The sequence below is a fragment of the Cololabis saira genome, chromosome 8, assembly GCF_033807715.1.
Source record: "Cololabis saira isolate AMF1-May2022 chromosome 8, fColSai1.1, whole genome shotgun sequence".
Lineage (NCBI taxonomy): Eukaryota > Metazoa > Chordata > Actinopteri > Beloniformes > Belonidae > Cololabis > Cololabis saira.
In genome coordinates this window covers 44,212,784-44,229,060 of record NC_084594.1, presented here as the reverse complement: position 1 = coordinate 44,229,060, position 16,277 = coordinate 44,212,784, and the positions used below count along the sequence as shown (strand labels likewise).

The 16,277-nt window shown below is 43.8% G+C and overlaps 1 protein-coding gene across 2 annotated transcripts in view; it reads right to left on the bottom strand.

Annotated features, from left to right (window-relative positions):
• The window catches only part of LOC133449001 (NACHT, LRR and PYD domains-containing protein 14-like), a 62,559-nt gene that overhangs the window by 42,150 nt on the left and 4,132 nt on the right, over window positions 1–16,277 (bottom strand). The window contains exons 4-7 of one of the 2 annotated variants that reach the window (XM_061728060.1): window positions 9,549–9,757; window positions 4,000–5,791; window positions 3,576–3,749; window positions 1,957–2,130 (exon numbers count right to left, since the gene is read on the bottom strand). In XM_061728060.1, coding sequence (XP_061584044.1) covers window positions 1,957–2,130; window positions 3,576–3,749; window positions 4,000–5,791; window positions 9,549–9,757 — 2,349 coding nt within the window. The remainder of the gene's footprint in view (window positions 1–1,956; window positions 2,131–3,575; window positions 3,750–3,999; window positions 5,792–9,548; window positions 9,758–16,277) is intronic. The other variant, XM_061728061.1, reaches the window with a different exon arrangement.

Here is a 16,277-nt window from a genome sequence, read left to right as displayed (position 1 = left end):
CCTTGTACCCGTGAATTGCACGCATGTCGCATAGCTGATCACAGTTAGCAATCACAGATGAGCAAAGGGGGAATGTGTCAGATAGTGTTGAAAGACTGATAAGCTCCAAGATTTGCATCCTATAAAAAAAATATTGCAAACATTATCAACACCTCCCCCCACCGTGAGTTTTTTGAAGCTCTGCAAATAGACTTTATTCATAAACCAAAATGTGAGGGATATGAAATTGTTCTTGTATGAAAATGTTCTTGTATGTGTAGAGAATTTTAAACTGGACTTAAATGGACAATGTTGACACCCGTCAACACCCATTAGGAAGCACAAACTCACGCCTCATGAAAGGATTACGTGTAGACCTTTGACCATACCAAGCAATTCCGTTCTATATATGAAGAAGATGGACTTCCATGTCATGGATGAATCCATGATATCATTTTGTTCTGCTCTAACCTCTACCATTCAGTCAATCCACAGAAAAGTAAAAACTGTCCAGTCTCCTCCTAGTGGCAAACCATGCCACAACCCGGAGACTGGGTTTGTGTCAGAGAAAACCTCGCTGGTCCAAGGCTCAACACGTCCTGCACCACCGACACTCAAGTGTGAGGGGCGCTAACCTGGTTCCACGCATCCCACTGCAAGAAAACAACTCCTCGACCATGCACCGGAAACCAGCCGATACCTTCTTCTTCCTGTGGCGCCTCGTCGGAACCATTGAAAGAAACAACGCAGGCAAGGAAAGCCCAGAAGTAGCTGAACTCCAACACCCAAGACCTCCACGACTGGTAGAGGAGCAGAGGAGCAGAGGAGCGGAGGAGCAGCGCAGGCCCCAGAGGCAGATACATTGTACACACAGAGACATTCACATCTGTCAGAGGAACAAGACTGAGAAAACTTACAGAAACCTCAAACAAGACCTATTACTTCATGTGATACCTGTTACATTTTGAACTTCAATTCCTCTTAGGAGCACTGCACCTGTCACAAACCCCCACAAACGAGACAATTATACTGTGACATCGAGATGTGACTCCACATACTCTCCTTCTGAAGCTGTGATCAAAACTGAATGTTGTATATTTATACCTGACCAAAATGCCACCATCCAAGAAATAACGGATCACTTGAAAGATATTGCTAAAACGTTACATACACCTGTCACAACTAGTTTGTTTGATTGGTTTAAAGAACAGTTAGGACACGTTGGTTACTTGATATTTGAATTTGCTTTGTTGGCTTGTTGTTATTTGGCTTCTGATCACATGTTTAAGGTTCACTTGCAAAATATGTATCACTACTCCACTGTAACAAAAAAAAAAAAAAAAAAAATGTGAATTGATGAAGCATTGTGACAGCATGTGGCCCCCTGCAGGGCTTTGAACTGGACTCAACACCTTTGAGGTAGCTCCAACTTCCTACCCAGCTTCCTACACCCCGTGCAGATCCCGACACCTTGGAAGTTGGTTCATACAGACATGAATCACGAGAATACCCTAGGGGTAATTTAGAAGTCTGTGACAGTCATGCCAAATGTCTGATAATGACATTTGGCCACATATCACATCTGACTGTAAATTACTTTTGTCTCTCACTCGACTTGTTTATTCCTGCCTTTTGTTCGTTAAACTTCTTGTATAAAAACCTTGTTACAAAATCACTCGAGGTCGGCACACCAACTCAGACACGATCTGTAGGTTCGCTCACCGCCGGCTTGCTGAATAAAAACTCACTATACCACAAAGCGGACTTCTGAACTGGTTTGATAAATTCCTCAACAAGAGTCACTAGAAAGAGTCTTTCTAGAAGTTTGCGGGAATGATCGCCTGCAGCTGTCTGTATGACGGAGAACTTGAAGACATCTCTGACTGAACACACTCCTTAGTTTAATCTGTGTTTGTGGAGGATCTGTTTGGATGGACTTTTCAAAGCGTCTCCGATGTTTTAAATCTGTGAACTGACCTCAGAGTCTCCAGTCTGCAGTCTGGACTCTCCAGAAAACCACACAGATGTTTCACTCCTGAATCCTGCAGGTCGTTCAGACTCAGGTCCAGATGTTCCAGATGGGAGGGGTTGGACTTCAGAGCTGAGCCCAGAGAAGAACAGCTGGTCTCTGAGAGACCGCGGTCCTGCAATCTGAAAAAAAGTAAGTTCTTCAAATATCAACTTTGTCATCAGGTTCATGTGGGTCATCACTGGTATCTGGACTCTATAAAACAGGTTTTAAAGTTCTATTATATCAATTATGTTGGTTCCTGGTTGTTCCTCTGACATGGTCACCTTTTAATGAACATCCTGGGGTTCTCTGCTAGAATAGAACAGAACAGAACAGAACAGAACAGAACAGAACAGAATAGAATAGAATAGAATAGAATACAATAGAATACAATAGAATAGAATACAATAGAATACAATAGAATACAATAGAATACAATAGAATAGAATAGAGTTTAATGCCATTTGTACAAGATTCCCTCTTCGGTGTCCAGAGCCAACAGCCTTACAGTAGCTGGTAGAAGCTGTTGTAGAAGCTCTGTAGGTGCTGATGCTCAGGTGGTAGCCCCCCCACTGGAACAGACCATGGAGGGTGGCGTTGGTCCCTGAGGGGGCTCTGTGCTGGCTGTCAGTCTGCACGTCTTCCAGTCATCTTCAGGATTCTCTCTGTTTTCTTTCAGAGGCCTTTTTGTATGTGTTTATTTTATATTCAAAATAAAGGATTTTGCTGCCCTCTGTCACCTTTGGATCTCCTGCTTTTGGGTTCTGTAATCTCACCTCATGACAAAACCTGCAGCTGTTTTAAAACTAGTTCAGACTCAGGAAAATGCAGACTACAAACACAAGAAAGTACAATGTACGTATCAAACATGCAGTCTGACATGATGTACTAGGACTTCAGACCCGTGGCACTCACTTCAGTTGCCATGAAGAGTGTGGAGAAGCTGGTCCTCCGTCAGCTCAACTCTGTGCTGCCAGACACCGTTGACCTCTTCAGTTTGCCTACCGCTCCAACAGATCAGTGGACGATGCGGTGGCATTGGCACTTCAATTCTGCAACACCTGGACTCTCTTGACACCTAAGTATGCACGGCTTCTGTTCCTGGATTACAGCTCAGCCTTCAAAACGTGTCATGTCCTGTATTTAACCGTGAATGCAACTCAGGGTCCTCAACTATACAAGGACATTGTATACCGGTATATATATTTTTGTATTATATGTACATTATTGTTATTGCACTATATGTTGATTGTTGTTATATAGTTATTTATCCTTTTCTTATTCATGTGTATTTATGACTTGCCTGCCTTTGGGAGAACGCAAAAGAATTCCAAGGTAACGGTACCGTCTGGTGCAAATGGTAATAAACCTGTTTTCTATTCTATTCTTTTCTATTTTATTCTATTCTATTCTATTCTATTCTATTATTTTAGTATTTTATTTTATTTTGCTATATTCTATTCTATTTTTATTATCTTATTTTATTCTTTTCTATTCTATTCTATTAGAGACAGAACCTTTAGAGACAGTTACATCTTTGGACGATGATACTGGATAAATGTGGAAACATCTCTAGTGGACTGACCTCAGAGTCTCCAGTCTACAGTTTGGACTCTCCAGCCCACCAGACAGAAGCTTCACTCCTGAAACCAGTTCACGGTTCTGACTCAGGTCCAGTTCTGTCAGATGGGAGGGGTTGGACTTCAGAGCGGACGCAACAACTTCACAGTGAGTCTCTGAGAGTTGACAACCAACAAATCTGTGATGAGAGAAAATATAATGTCAGTTGTAATAAAGTCTGATTTACATGGATTACATAGATTCGTCTGAGCAGCAAAAACATCAACTAGATCAAATGTTTGAAACATGAACCTCTGGTTGAGGTGACTTGAGGTGACCCAGAATAAAACAAAAACATCTGACTTCAAAAGTTTTCATTTTCAAGATCAAAACATGATTTGAAGAACTAAACTGCTAACTTATGGTGTTGTTGATCCATCTGGACTCACCGAGCCTTTCTGCAGTTCCTCACAGCTGATATCAGTCTCAGTCGACCCCTCCATGTTGTCTTGTACTTTTTCAGGTCCAACTCATCCAGAACCTCCTCCGACATCTGCAGCATGTAGGCCAGAGCTGAACACTGGATCTCAGAGAGCTTCTCCTCTGATCTGTTTTCTGACTTCAGGAACTCTAGGATCTGCTGATGAACTGAGAGGTCGTTCATCTCCATCAGACACTGGAAGATGTTGATGCTTCTGTCAGGAGAGATGCTGCCAGTGTTCATCTCCTTCAGGTTGTTGATGACTGTCTGGATGGTTTCTGGACGGTTCTTCCTCAGGTTCAGCAGACCTCCTAACAGTCTCTGGTTGGACTCCACAGAAAGACCATGAAGGAAGCGGACAAAAAGGTCCAGGTGGCCATTTTTACTCTTCAGGGATTTCAGCATGACTCTCTTCAGGAATTCATCCAGAGATAAGTATTTGTAGTCTTCTCCCAGGAAGTTCTCCAGCATATCTAAGTTTCTGGTGGAGTAACAGTGGAACACGTAGACTGCAGCCAGGAACTCCTGGATGCTCAGATGAACAAAGCAGTAGACGGGTTTCTGGAAGACCTCACACTCTCTCCTGAAGATCTGGGTACAAACTCCTGAGTACACAGAGGCCTCTGGGACATCAAGACCACACTGCTCCAGGTCTTCTTGGTAGAACATGATGTTTCCTTTCTCCAGATGTTCAAACGCCAGCCTCCCCAGCTTCAGAAGAAGGTCCCTGTCAGCCTCCGCCAGCTCCTGTGGACTCGTCTCATGTCCCTCCTGGTACTTGTTCTTCTTCCTCTTCGTCTGGACCACCAGGAAGTGTGAGAACATGTCAGTCAGGGTCTTGGGCAGCTCTCCTCTCTGCTCTGTGGTCAACATGTGGTCCAGAACTGAAGCAGTGATCCAGCAGAAGACCGGGAGTTTACACATGATGTGGAGGGTTCTGGATGTCTTCATGTGGGAGACGATGCTGCTGGACCGCTCTTCATCCCTGAACCTCCTCCTGAAGTATTCCTCCTTCTGGCCGTCGGTGAAGCCTCGTACTTCTGTCACCCTGTCAACGTGTTTGTGAGGGATCTGATTGGCTGCTGCAGGTCTGGAACTGATCCAGATGAGAGCTGAGGGAAGCAGGTTCCCCTGGATGAGGTTAGTCAGCAGCACGTTGACCGATGAGCTCTGAGTGACATCAGACACGACCTGACCGTGGTTGAAGTCCAGTGAACGTTTGCTTTCATCCAGGCCGTCAAAGATGAACAACGGTTTCCCGGCAGCCAGCTGCTCTGCTGTGAGCTTCTGTAATGATGGATGGAAAACCTGGATCAGCCTGAGAAGACTGAGCTGCTCATCGCTGATCAGGTGCAGCTCCCTGAACGAGAGCAGAATCACCACAGTGACGTCTTGGTTCTCCGAGCCCTCGGCCCAGTCCAGAGAGAACTTCTGAACCGAGAAGGTTTTCCCAGCGCCAGCGACGCCGTTGGTCAGAACCACTCTGATGGCTCCACGTTGGCCAGGTAAGGCTTTAAAGATGTCCTGGCACCTGATTGGAGTGTCATGGAGGCTCTTCATCCTGGAAGCTGTCTCCAGCTGCCACACCTCATGTTGGGTATCAACCTCTTCACTCAGTCCCTCTGTGATGAAGAGCTCCGTGTAGATCCTGTTGAGGAGTGTTCTACTTCCTGTTTCATCAATTCCTTCAGTCACATGTTCACATCTCGTCCTCAGAATGGTCTTGTGTTCATCTAGGACCTCCTGCAGACCAGCATCTGCTGAAAGACAAGAAGAACTCTGAAAATAGAAAAAAAAAGACTGGTGGAGGAGTTTCTCTTTTTATTAAAGAGAGCATTAATTTTGTCATATTGGAAAATGTGTCAAAAGCTATTGACAATGTAATGGAATGCATAACTGTAGAATTATCTATGTGTAAAGGGAGAAATACTGTAATATCCTGTCTGTATAGAGCCCCGGATTCAAAGTTAGAATTATTCAGTGATAGTGTGACAGAACTACTCTCTCTGACAAAGCATAAAAATGTTTTCATATGCGGAGACTTTAATATCGATATCTTAAACCCAAACAACAACGCTGGGACAGATGACTTTCTAAATAGTATGTATGCGGCAGGTATGCATCCCTTAATTACAATGGCCAGCAGAATTACCAAACATAGTGCCACACTAATTGACAATATATTTACAAATGTCTTAGAAGCAGATCCAGTGAGTGGACTATTGATATGCGATATCTCTGATCATCTACCAGTCTTTGCAATGTGTGAGTGGAATCATATTGTAAAGAGCGAGACGAAAAAAAGAAAGTTAGTTAGGATAAGAAATGAAAAGAATATGAACGCATTGGAGAGTCAGCTGTTGACACAGACATGGAGACATGTGCTCTCTGAAACAGAAACAAACAAAGCGTATGATGAATTCCTGAAGACTCTCACAGGACTGTACCATAAACATTGCTCTGCAAGGGAGATAACAGACAAAACAAAAAGGAAAGCCACACCGTGGCTTACGAAATCACTTGTAAATGCATGTAGGAAAAAAAACCTTTTATATAAACAATTTCTCAGAGACAGAACAGAAATAGCTGAATCCAAATATAAAAAATATAGAAATAAGATAAATAGTGCACTAAGAAAGCAAAAAAAGGATTACTATGAAAAACTACTATCAGATAACAAGAATCATAACAAGAAACTCTGGAGTATAGTGAATTCAATATCAGGTCGGAAACCAAAGGTCACACTCCCAGACCACCTTATTATAAATAATGAGACGGTGTCTGACGGGAACTTGATTGTGGATCAATTCAATAAATTCTTTGTAAATGTTGGCCCACAGCTGGCCAAGGACATCCCTGAATCACCATTGCGCTGGGACCATTTTGACTCTGATAAGAATACAATCACTAAAAATTCATGTCTGTTACTTGAACCAGTCACTGAAGCAGAAGTTGTAAATGCCCTCACACAGTGCAAATGTAAATCTTCAGTAGATGTAGACGAAATTGACATGAGACTGTTGAAGGCGGTACAAAAAGGAATTATAACACCACTCACGCACATATGTAACTTATCCTTCAAAACCGGTGTATTTCCAGACAAGATGAAAATAGCAAAGGTATTACCATTGTATAAAAGTGGTGATATAAATATGACTACAAACTATCGCCCGGTCTCCTTATTGCCGCAGTGTTCAAAGATTTTAGAAAAACTCTATAATAGCAGATTGGAAAAGTTCATGACTGAACACAACATCCTGTGTGATAGCCAATACGGGTTCAGAAAGCAACATTCGACAGCACTTGCCCTCACAGAGTCCTTAGAACTGATTAAGGATGCGCTTGACCACAAATTATATATAGTAGGCATCTTTATTGACCTCAAAAAAGCTTTTGACACTATAAATCACGATATTTTGATTGAAAAATTATATGATTACGGTATCAGAGATACAGCTTTAAGATGGATCAAAAGCTATCTATCTGGTAGAGTCCAATATGTCCAGATGGGAACAAATACGTCTACATGCCTGGATGTCGTCTGTGGGGTCCCACAGGGGTCAGTCTTAGGCCCTAAGCTATTTACTCTATATATCAATGACATAATCAAAACATCTGATGTATTAAAACTTATTTTATTTGCTGATGATACAAATATTTTCTGCTCAGGAAACGACTTGAATATACTGGAAAAAGCGATTAACAGAGAAATGACAAAACTAAATACATGGTTTAATATAAATAAATTATCACTAAATCTGGCAAAGACCAAATTCATGTTATTTGGGAGAAATAATGTAAAGAAAAGCATAAACTTGCAAGTTAATGGATACAATATAGAAAGAGTGAGGGAACATAAGGTTCTGGGTATATTAGTGGATGACCTCTTGACATGGCGACCACATGTAAAAATAATTCAAAATAAGATGGCAAGGAGTGTGTCTATTCTGTGGAAATTGCAGAAATCTCTCAATTTAAACTCGCTTAAGACCATATATTCGGCACTAATAGTCCCACATATGAGGTACTGTGTAGAAAATTGGGGTTTCACTTACAAGGGCATTACAGAACCAATATTTAAATTGCAAAAAAAAGCGCTTCGCATCATTCATTCTGTCCCAGCCAGGGCACATACGAACGAACTGTTCATAAAGGCGAAATATCTAAAACTGAGAGAGATACTTCATTTTCAGATGCTACAAACAATTTACAAAGCAACACAGGCGGCATTGCCAGTAAATGTTCAGAAATTGTTCACTCTTAGTCAAGGTCCTCACAGCATGCGCAGCTTGCTGCAGTTTCAACAGAAAAAGATAAGGACAACGATGGGAAGCCATAGTTTGTCAGTAGCTGGTGTGAAAATGTGGAATAGCCTAAACAATGAATTAAAGTTAGCAAGAAATGTAACTGTTTTCAAACATGGGTTAAAGAAACTGTTATTGAAGGATTATCAAACCTAGGTACACGAAGGCAATGTCTGGCTATGTGTACAAAACAATGGCAATGTGGGAAATTCAGCACGGGAGCACCTAGCATGGAAACAAAACATGGAGACTAAACAAAGTCACTATAAAATGTGTGTGTGTGACATTGAGCTCTATCACAGCACAGCAGATATCACGACCAAGCAGAACATAAAATCAAGAATGGAGATTCTGAACTGGTCAGTAAATGCTATTGACAAGATTTTTTCTACACGGCGTGCTGGGACAAGGGAACCGGCCTGTCCAGATGGGACATTCTTGGCGGGATACACCATGGACAGCTGGAATAAGTGGAAAGTAGTGTGTCTTGGGGTGTTGGATATAGAAGACGTGGAAGACGTCTATATATTCACGGGCATGACGGTGGGCCTAGTGATCCTAGGGCTTGGCGGGGTCTGGATGCTACAAAAGTTGAGAAAAGTGAGAGCTGATCAGGCAAAGCTGCTCTCTGGCCTCGCTGACATCCAGGAGAGACTGACCAGTGTATGGTCGGAGGTGTCCAAAGCTCGGGAGGAGATGAAGTCAGTACGAGCGGAGGGGGCAAAGGCGGCTAGAGAGCCAGAGGACGGCGACTAATCAAAATCTGCATTGACACACGCACCTCCATTGCAAAGTGGATTGCATGCAAAAAGAGGCTTGGACATTAAAATAACTGAACAGTGGACACAGTAGTAAATCACAGGAACGGTGATCAGGATGAGTGGACTGGACACGTGTACAAACATACATGCTATCTGGACTGTGAAGGATGAAATTAGACAAATTGCTATGTGGTAAACTATGTATCTTACTGAATTCTGTTGTTGATGTGATCATGAATCTTACATAGAACGGGGCGGGACTTTGATAAGCGTCAGCTTCTCCCGTACCCTTTTCGTCATGTGCTGAGTATGCAATGTATAATGTTCTGGAGATGAAATGTGTCTATATAAACATGCCGAAATAAACGAAAAAAAAAAAAAAAAAACTACAGAACAAAAGTCTTTCCAATTGTCAGAAATGAGTCCATCAGCAGACAGATGTTCAGTCTTACCTGGTACAGTTCTGCTCTTACTGGCTGTCTGCAGTCCAGCTCTGGTTCTGGATCTTTCTCCACACTGGGGACAGGAGGATGGTCCTGGTGGAGCAGACTGGTCCCAGTATGAGCTCATGCAGCGTCTGCAGAACCAGTGTCCACAGCTGGTAGAGACTGGATCCTTCAGGACGTCCTGACACAAAGGACAGCAGGACGGCTTCTTCCCTCTGTAAAGACATGTCTTCATCACTAAAGACATTTCTGACTGTTGTAGAAAAACATCCAGATGAGTCAACCAGAAGGTCAGATGGTCTCAGAGACAGTAAAAGTCTGGCTTCTTTTCTGTTTGAATTCAGCCTCCAGACAGGAATAAAACTGATGCTTCTGGAAGACCACATTCATTTATTTTATGTGTATATGTTTTATATTCATAAGTTTATGTGTATGGCAGTAGTGGAAGAAAGAGAAACGTCAGAAAAAAACGAGGAAAACCAGTTTGCCCGGGCGAGATATTAGGATTCAAGATCGGTTTCCCTTTTCTTCTTCCACTTATTCTTCCAAGCGTTTTTTCATCCGTTGATGCGGCCCGGACCGTAACATGCACCCAGGCATGGCATACATCAACACGTGTGTCTCCATCGTGCCTTCCATGGCTATTACTTTTCTCCGTCAATATTGTTACCATGGCAATGGTAGATGGCAAAAAGTGGAGAAAATGGCAAAAATTCGTTCCTAATTTGCTAGGCCATACTTTATCGCAGAGGCATCATTCAAATGTTCAAACACTCTTAAGATATTATTTTTGAGTTTGTACATTCCTCCCCTTTAATCACTCACTCACTCATTCATCTTCTCCCGCTTTTCCGTTACCGGGTCGCGGGGGCAGCAGCCTCAGCAGGGATGCCCAGACTTCCCTCACCCCAGACACTTCCTCCAGCTCCTCCGGGGGGAGTCCGAGGCGTTCCCAGGCCAGCCGAGAGACATAGTCTCTCCAGCGTGTCCTGGGTCTTCCCCGGGGTCTCCTCCCGGTGGGACATGCCTGGAACACCTCCCTAGGGAGGTGTTCCCCTTTAATCAATAAAAAAGAAACTGCAGATTTTCTTTGTCTTGGTTTTTCAAGCCTCATAAAAGGATGGATTTTCCATCTTCTGCCCACTTGGCCCGTGATCTGAGTATCTTCGTGATCTAAGTGTTTGAGATTCCTACTTTATCTTCTTCCCACCGATTCTGACTAGAGTAATAATTGAGCAATGTTTTAAGAGGAAAGTCAAATCAGTCGAATGAAACTCAGCGGCAGGAAGAAACCCACAGTCTGCAGAGTATCAGCACCCTAAAATTCAGAATTCAATTTAAAATTGTATTACTTGCATATAAAGCCCAAAACGGCTTAGCTCCGCAGTATTTACAAGATTTGATAGTGCCTTATGTTCCTGGCAGAGCTCTCCGCTCCCAGGGTGCAGGTTTACTCGTAGTTCCTAGAGTATCTAAATGTAGATTTGGAGGGCGGGCGTTCTGCTATCAGGCACCATTACTATGGAACCAACTTCCAATCTGGGTTAAGGAGGCTGACACCACCTCCACCTTTAAAACTAAACTTAAAACCTTTCTGTTCAGTAAAGCCTATAGTTAGTGTTTAGTAAACCTCTAGCTGGTGTTGGTAAATCTCTAGGTAGTGTAAACTCTAGTGTGTTAGAGTCAGTAGTCATAGTTGCAGCTATAGAACAAAACTATAATAGTTAGTCTCAAATATAGCTTCGCGGTAGATATGCTGCTATAGGCTTATTCTGCAGGGGGGCACCGACATGATCCGCTGGGCGGTGCCTCTCACCCTTCTTCTCCTCTCCTTTTCCCTGCCTCTCTTCTCCATTACCATTTTTATTTATTATAAATATCTCATAGCTATCATTTTTGTCCATCGTTCCTGTAGTTTCTTGTGCCGGCCCCCCTTTTTTCTCTTTTGTGCATGTTTGCAGGCTGGAGCCTCGGGAGCTGCGTTCTGGCCTGTGTTGATCCATCTACGCCAATGAGCTTAAAGACCAACCGCTAATTGTCCCCACTGACATACCACCAATTTCATCCCCACAACATCAGTTCGACACCAGCCCTCCCAAGCTGAGTGAGGTAAAAGAGGCAGTGAAGAAGGCGAGATCGGCATTTGCACCAGTTCCCAATGGTGTTCCGTATTGCGTCTACAAGAATGCCCCGGATGTTCTGAAATTCCTCTGGAGAAACATGAGGGTTGCATGGGAAAAACAAATTATCCCCAAAGCCTGGCGAAGAGCAGGGGGAGTGCTCATACCAAAGGAAAATAATTCAACCGCCAAATAAACCTTCTTAATTTTTAATTCAATTCAATTCAATTTTATTTGCATAGCGTCTAATACAACAGATGTTGTCTCTAGACGCTTTCCAGAGACCCAGAACATGACCCCTGAGCAATTATTACATAAACAGTGGCAGGTAAAAACTCCCCTAGTGGGAGAAAAGCCTTAAGCCAAACAGTGGCAAGGAAAAACTCCCCTTTAGGAGGGAGGAAACCTTGAGCAGGACCAGGCGGGGTGCACCATCTCCCCATTGGCCTTCACAATGGCGATAGAGCTTATTATCCGAGCCTCAAAAGCGCCTTGGTTAGCGACTACCACCGATACGAGCCTTTATGGACGATATAACAACACTGACGACAACTGTCCCCTGGACAAAAAGACTTCTGACAAAGCTTCATCAAAACATCACCTCGGCAAGGATGAAGATAAAGCCCAGCAAGTGCAAAAGCATCTCCATCTTCAAAGGTCAAATCACAAATCAAAGATTTCATATTGATGGAACACCTGTCCCAGCGGTTTCAGAAATGCCAGTGAAGAGCTTGGGCCGATGGTATGGTGCAAATCTGAAAGACACAGAACAGTTTGAACAACATAAAAAAACTGATACAATCATGTATATAGATCGCATCAACCTTGCTGCCAGGAAAACTCAAATTGTGGTGTTTCCAGTTTGGTATACTCCCAAGACTCATGTGGCCTTTAACTGTGTATGAAATCCCAATCAACAAAGTGGAAAAACTGGAAAGGATCATCAGCACACACGTGAAACAGTGGCTTGGAGTTCCAAGATGCTTATGTACGACCGGACTGTACGGAAGCGGCAAATTGGATTTAACGATCTCAGGTCTGGTGGAAGAATTTAAGTGCACCAAAGCTAGACTGGTCATGACCCTCACTGAATCCAAAGATCCTGTTAGTCGAGCAGCAGCTCCCCGTGTGGCAACGGGGAGGAAGTGGACCGCATCTGAGGCTGTTCAGAGTGCCAAGTCTGCTCTTTATTTCAGAGATGTGGTAGGGCAAGTCCAACAAGGGAGAGCCGGTTTTAGTCTCATCCAAAAACCACCTCAATGGCACAAGGCAACAGCAGTGCAGAAGAGAAGCTCGTGGTTGAGGAGGTGAAAAGACAAGAGAAAGCAGAGCGATATGCCAAGGCTGTTCCTTTGGTCAAGCAGGGCCACTGGACCAACTGGGACACCCTAGAAAAGAGGAAAATCAGCTGGCGTGATATCTGGGAGATGGAGGGAGCTAAGTTTTGTCATCAGAGCCACTTACGACCTCCTACCCACACCCCAGAACCTGAAACAGTGGTACGGAGAAGATCCTGCTTGCCACCTTTGTCAGACACCTGCAACTCTGAGTCATATTTTAACAGGATGCGCCACAAGCCTCTCCCAAGGCCATTACACTTGGCGACATAACCAAGTACTCAGCCAGCTGGCATCCATCTTAGAACAGAGATGGACCATCACAAATTCTTCCCCACAAACATCGACAGGGCCGGTCCACTTTGCACCATTTCTACCAGCAGGTCAACCTCCAGAGTGCCAAATAACGTCACAAGGATACAAGAATCCTGCAAGTGGCTCAGGACTGGAAAATGGAAGTGGACTTGGACAAAAAGTCAAGACAAAAAGACATCGTGGCTACAACACTCCTGTGGTCCACAACAGCCAAACTGGCATACGTTGTGGAGTTAACAGTACCATGGGAAGATGGTGTCAAGGAAGCCTACGAGAGGAAAAAGACCAAATACTCGGAGCTAGCAATCCAAGCTGCTCAGAACGGCTGAAAGACCAAGATTTTCCCTGTAGAAGTGGGATGTAGGGGATTCGTCGCTAAATCTATGATCGCCCTACTGAAGAAAATGGGGGTGAAGGGTCGATCCCTCCAACAGGCAATCAAGTCCTAGTCAAATGCAGCGGAAAAAAGCAGCAATTGGCTTTGGAATAAAAGAAAATACAAGAACTGGGCTGTGAAAGCAATGTAAGAGGGCGTGGAACTAAGGGGGGTGTACCTGGGACGCCAGGTATCACCGTTGAGCCCTCTGGAGACGTCGTGGGCCTATAAACGTCGAGGAAGGAGGGCGCCCACCTGATGACCCAGATGAAGTAGGCTACCCGCCCTCCCTCTCACCACTCTATTCCTACTGCTGATATCAAGGGTGTCGAATAACCACAGGGATTGAAACACCGAGTCCTACTAGCTCTACTACTTAATCGGTTTACCAAAAGCAACAGAGAGTTTTCTTATTGCAAATTGTAAATATTCCCATTTTTGTATTTGGGAAAGGTTGGTACTATTATTAATGTCTAATATCAATTCTTTGATTTTCATTCTTTAAGAGGGAGGATTGAACTTCCAATGATCTTTCCTTTTCCTGGAGAGTCTGATTTGAAAGTGTCTTATTACCCAGTATAGAAACAGTGGAAGTGACTTTATACTGCATCATGGAACCAGAAACTAACCAGACAATTCTCCATTTAGCATTCCCATCAGGTTTTAACCATGTAAACTGTCTTGTGTGAGGATTACTGGCTTTCCACACGTCCAACAGACCATCCTCATTCTTAAAATGATCAATAATAGGGTTGGTTAGTGTTGTGCTACTGTCATGTGCTCATGTGAACTCTGGACTCATGAATGTTTTGTGACATTTTGTGAATGTGAATTTGACTTTAAAGCCAGCTCAACCCGAAATCAGCTTCGAATGCCTCTTAAAATGGCCACTTGGAAAAACTACAAAGACCAGTGTGCCTTGGGGGCGGCGCCTGAAGCGGCACGCGTCCATCACTAGCCAGGCGCTTATTACGTCACGGCAGCCCGCGGAATCAAAAGCGTTTTGGCTCTCTTCAACTCTCTCTTCCCTTCTGATCTTCATCATCTCTGCATCCCCTCGCTCCAGCTTGGCTTCGTGCCAAAAGCACGTCGGAACAGACGGCCTCCCCCACATCGCATCGTGCCCGCATCCTGTGGGGAGATCCGTTGCGGCCCGGAGCGCTGCAGAGCTCCGGGCTCTCTCCCTCTGCTTCTAACTTTCTCTTTTTTTTTTGAGTTCTTTCGCCAGGAGGTTCCGATCCTCCGGCAGCGGGTCCAGATCAGCCCGAGAAGCAGACTCTCCTGCGTCCGTGAAGCCCGCGCCTCGGTGATGAAACAGGGGCGGCCCTGATTACAGTGGACTGTCCCGCACCTGGAGGTCGCGTCAAGAGGCTCCGTGATCGGAGAGATCGCCCCAGCTGTTGCACGCTGCAAGACTGTCTCTTCTTTTCAAAGTTAGGAACAGCAGAGGAGCTGAGCGGCTGGGAGGACCCTTTCAGGATAGATCTGCCCGTGGGATCCCCGCAGGACAGAGAAACTGAGCCGAACCGAGCCGCATGGTGGAGCAGAGCTGCAATGAAGCTCTCCCCGGCAGAAACCTGATCACCCCCGACAGAGCCCGCAGCCCCAGATCCGGAGACCGGGAGGCGTGAGGTTTATGTGTTTTGGGCAATCAGTTTAATCTAGAGCGGTTCAGAGCTAAATTTCTGTTTAATGAAGTTACTGTACGCATATTACTGGATAACGCCGACAACTACCGGCATCATTATTGTTGTTTGTTTATTTTGTGGCGCCATTTTCCGCCAGTTATTCACGTTTTAAACGCAGTGTTTTGTCATCCCGTCTGATTGCACGTGGCGTGGGCGCCGCCATCTTTAAATACCACAGGGCACCGCCATCTTTAAATGTCTTATATGTCTCGTCGGCCACGTGCAGCCACATTGTTTTGGAACATAGACGATTGTTTTGTGTCACGTGTTTATTGTTTTTGATTTCTTTTTCCATTCATGCAGTTAACGTTTAATTCTTGTTTTTATTTTTATAGTTAATGTTTTATGTTTTTAACGTAGTGTGCCATCAGGATTTATTCAACGGTGTCGCCTTTACCATCTGTTTGGCACCTGGATATGAATAAATTCTGATTGATTTTAATGAGAAGTTGTTTGTGATGTTTTACACAAGTTCTCGTCACAATGGCTGTTTGACAGAGCTAGTGCCGAACTAGTAATTGCCTTCAACGGTTATTCTGTAGTGATAATAGTAAGATTTACTACTCTGCAGAATAATATCTATTTCTGAGACTGATTTCTGCTGTTAAAGTTATCATCTTTCCTGGAAAACCAGGTGGTGCCCCGAGGATTAAATCATTTTTTATAATTCAATTTGATAAATAGTCTACTTTATTAATTATCAATAATTGTTGAATAAAATTATTAATAACTCTTGATAACTGGAACAGCGCCCACTACTTGTGGCACAACAGTAGCATTGTGAATACTTAGAGGTCCATCTATCCAACCATTCACCTGTACCCACATTAGTTATATAAAATAAAAGGTTTATTCATATAGAAATAGAACAATGGGAGGTATGAAAGGATCAATTTTTA